Raw genomic sequence first — 1,102 nt, 5'->3', positions numbered from 1 at the left:
GCCGGGCGGGGGGGCGGTCTTCCCCCAGCCACAGGTACCCCACGGCCCCGGGGCTCACCCCAGCAGCGGTGCTGTGCGTGCCGGGCTGGGGGTCTGTCATTCTCCAGCCACAGGTACCCCATGGCCCCGGGGCTCACCCCTGCTGGGGCCAAAGCAGCAGGCAGGGTGGCGGGGGGGGTGTGTGCTGCCTTCAGAGATGCTTCCCCATCCAGCAAGGTTTGGCCATTCCTGCCCCACTGGGCACCCGCAGTGGGGACAGCCCCGGCCGATGTGATGCCTCTCTTTTCCCCTCCTAGCATGACGGAGAAGGAAGTGCCAGAACCCCCAGCGTCACCCGCTTCAGGTGGGAAACCCAAGAGCCGGGTAAGTGGGTGCCCACAGGGCAGCGTCAGGGGGGGGGGGACGCGACCCACCTTTCTAGCATCATCTCTGCCTCAGCCCCAGGAATCTTTGTGGGGGCCAGGGATGCCTGGCGGAATCCTGATCCAGCAGGGCACTGGGTGGCCATTTCCCAGACTGGCTTTTCCCCAGGACGCCCACATCCACGTGGTGCTGGGGTTGTCACAGCTTCTCCTTCTGTGGGGACCTCACAGGGCTGGGAGAAGGGTCCCTGTCCTCACAGCATTCCTGGCCCAGGATGCCTGGGGTCTCCTCCCACTCGGGGAAGAAGGAGCCTCTAGGTCAGAGCAAAGGGGTGGGAGCCAGGCATCGGCTTCTCTGCCCGCCGCACCCCACACGCCGGCCATGTGCAACGCGTCCTCTCCTGCCCCGGCAGCTACAGAAGCTGAAGCAACTTTTCCAGCGAAAGCCCAAGGAGGAGACGGCGCCAGAGCCACAGCCCAACGGAGAGCTGGTCAGCCCCTCAGGGGGACCCATCTACTACATCTATGAGGAGGAGGAAGAGGAGGAAGAGGAGGAGGAGCCCGAGCCCCCTCCTGAGCCCCAGAAACTTGTCAATGACAAACCCCACAAGTTCAAAGATCATTACTTCAAAAAGCCCAAGTTCTGTGATGTTTGTGCCCGCATGATCGTCCGTGAGTCCTGAGGGGGCTGGGGCTGGGGGCCATGGTCAGGGCGAGGGCTGGGGGCCAGGGCTGGCAAG

The 1,102-nt window shown here is 64.5% G+C and overlaps 1 protein-coding gene across 1 annotated transcript in view; it reads left to right on the top strand.

Annotated features, from left to right (window-relative positions):
• STAC3 (SH3 and cysteine rich domain 3) overlaps positions 1–1,102 on the top strand; it is a gene marked incomplete at both ends in the record, with an annotated part of 4,789 nt that overhangs the window by 643 nt on the left and 3,044 nt on the right. Inside the window, 2 exon segments of the mRNA XM_009641775.2 lie at positions 297–363; positions 776–1,034. Of these exon segments, the coding sequence (XP_009640070.2) occupies positions 297–363; positions 776–1,034 (326 nt within the window).

This window comes from Egretta garzetta, unplaced genomic scaffold (assembly GCF_000687185.1).
Source record: "Egretta garzetta isolate BGI_Z169 unplaced genomic scaffold, ASM68718v1 scaffold157, whole genome shotgun sequence".
Classification (NCBI taxonomy): Eukaryota; Metazoa; Chordata; class Aves; order Pelecaniformes; family Ardeidae; genus Egretta; species Egretta garzetta.
The sequence above is the reverse complement of the archived record's forward strand: the minus strand, read 5'-3'. Positions and strand labels throughout refer to the sequence as shown.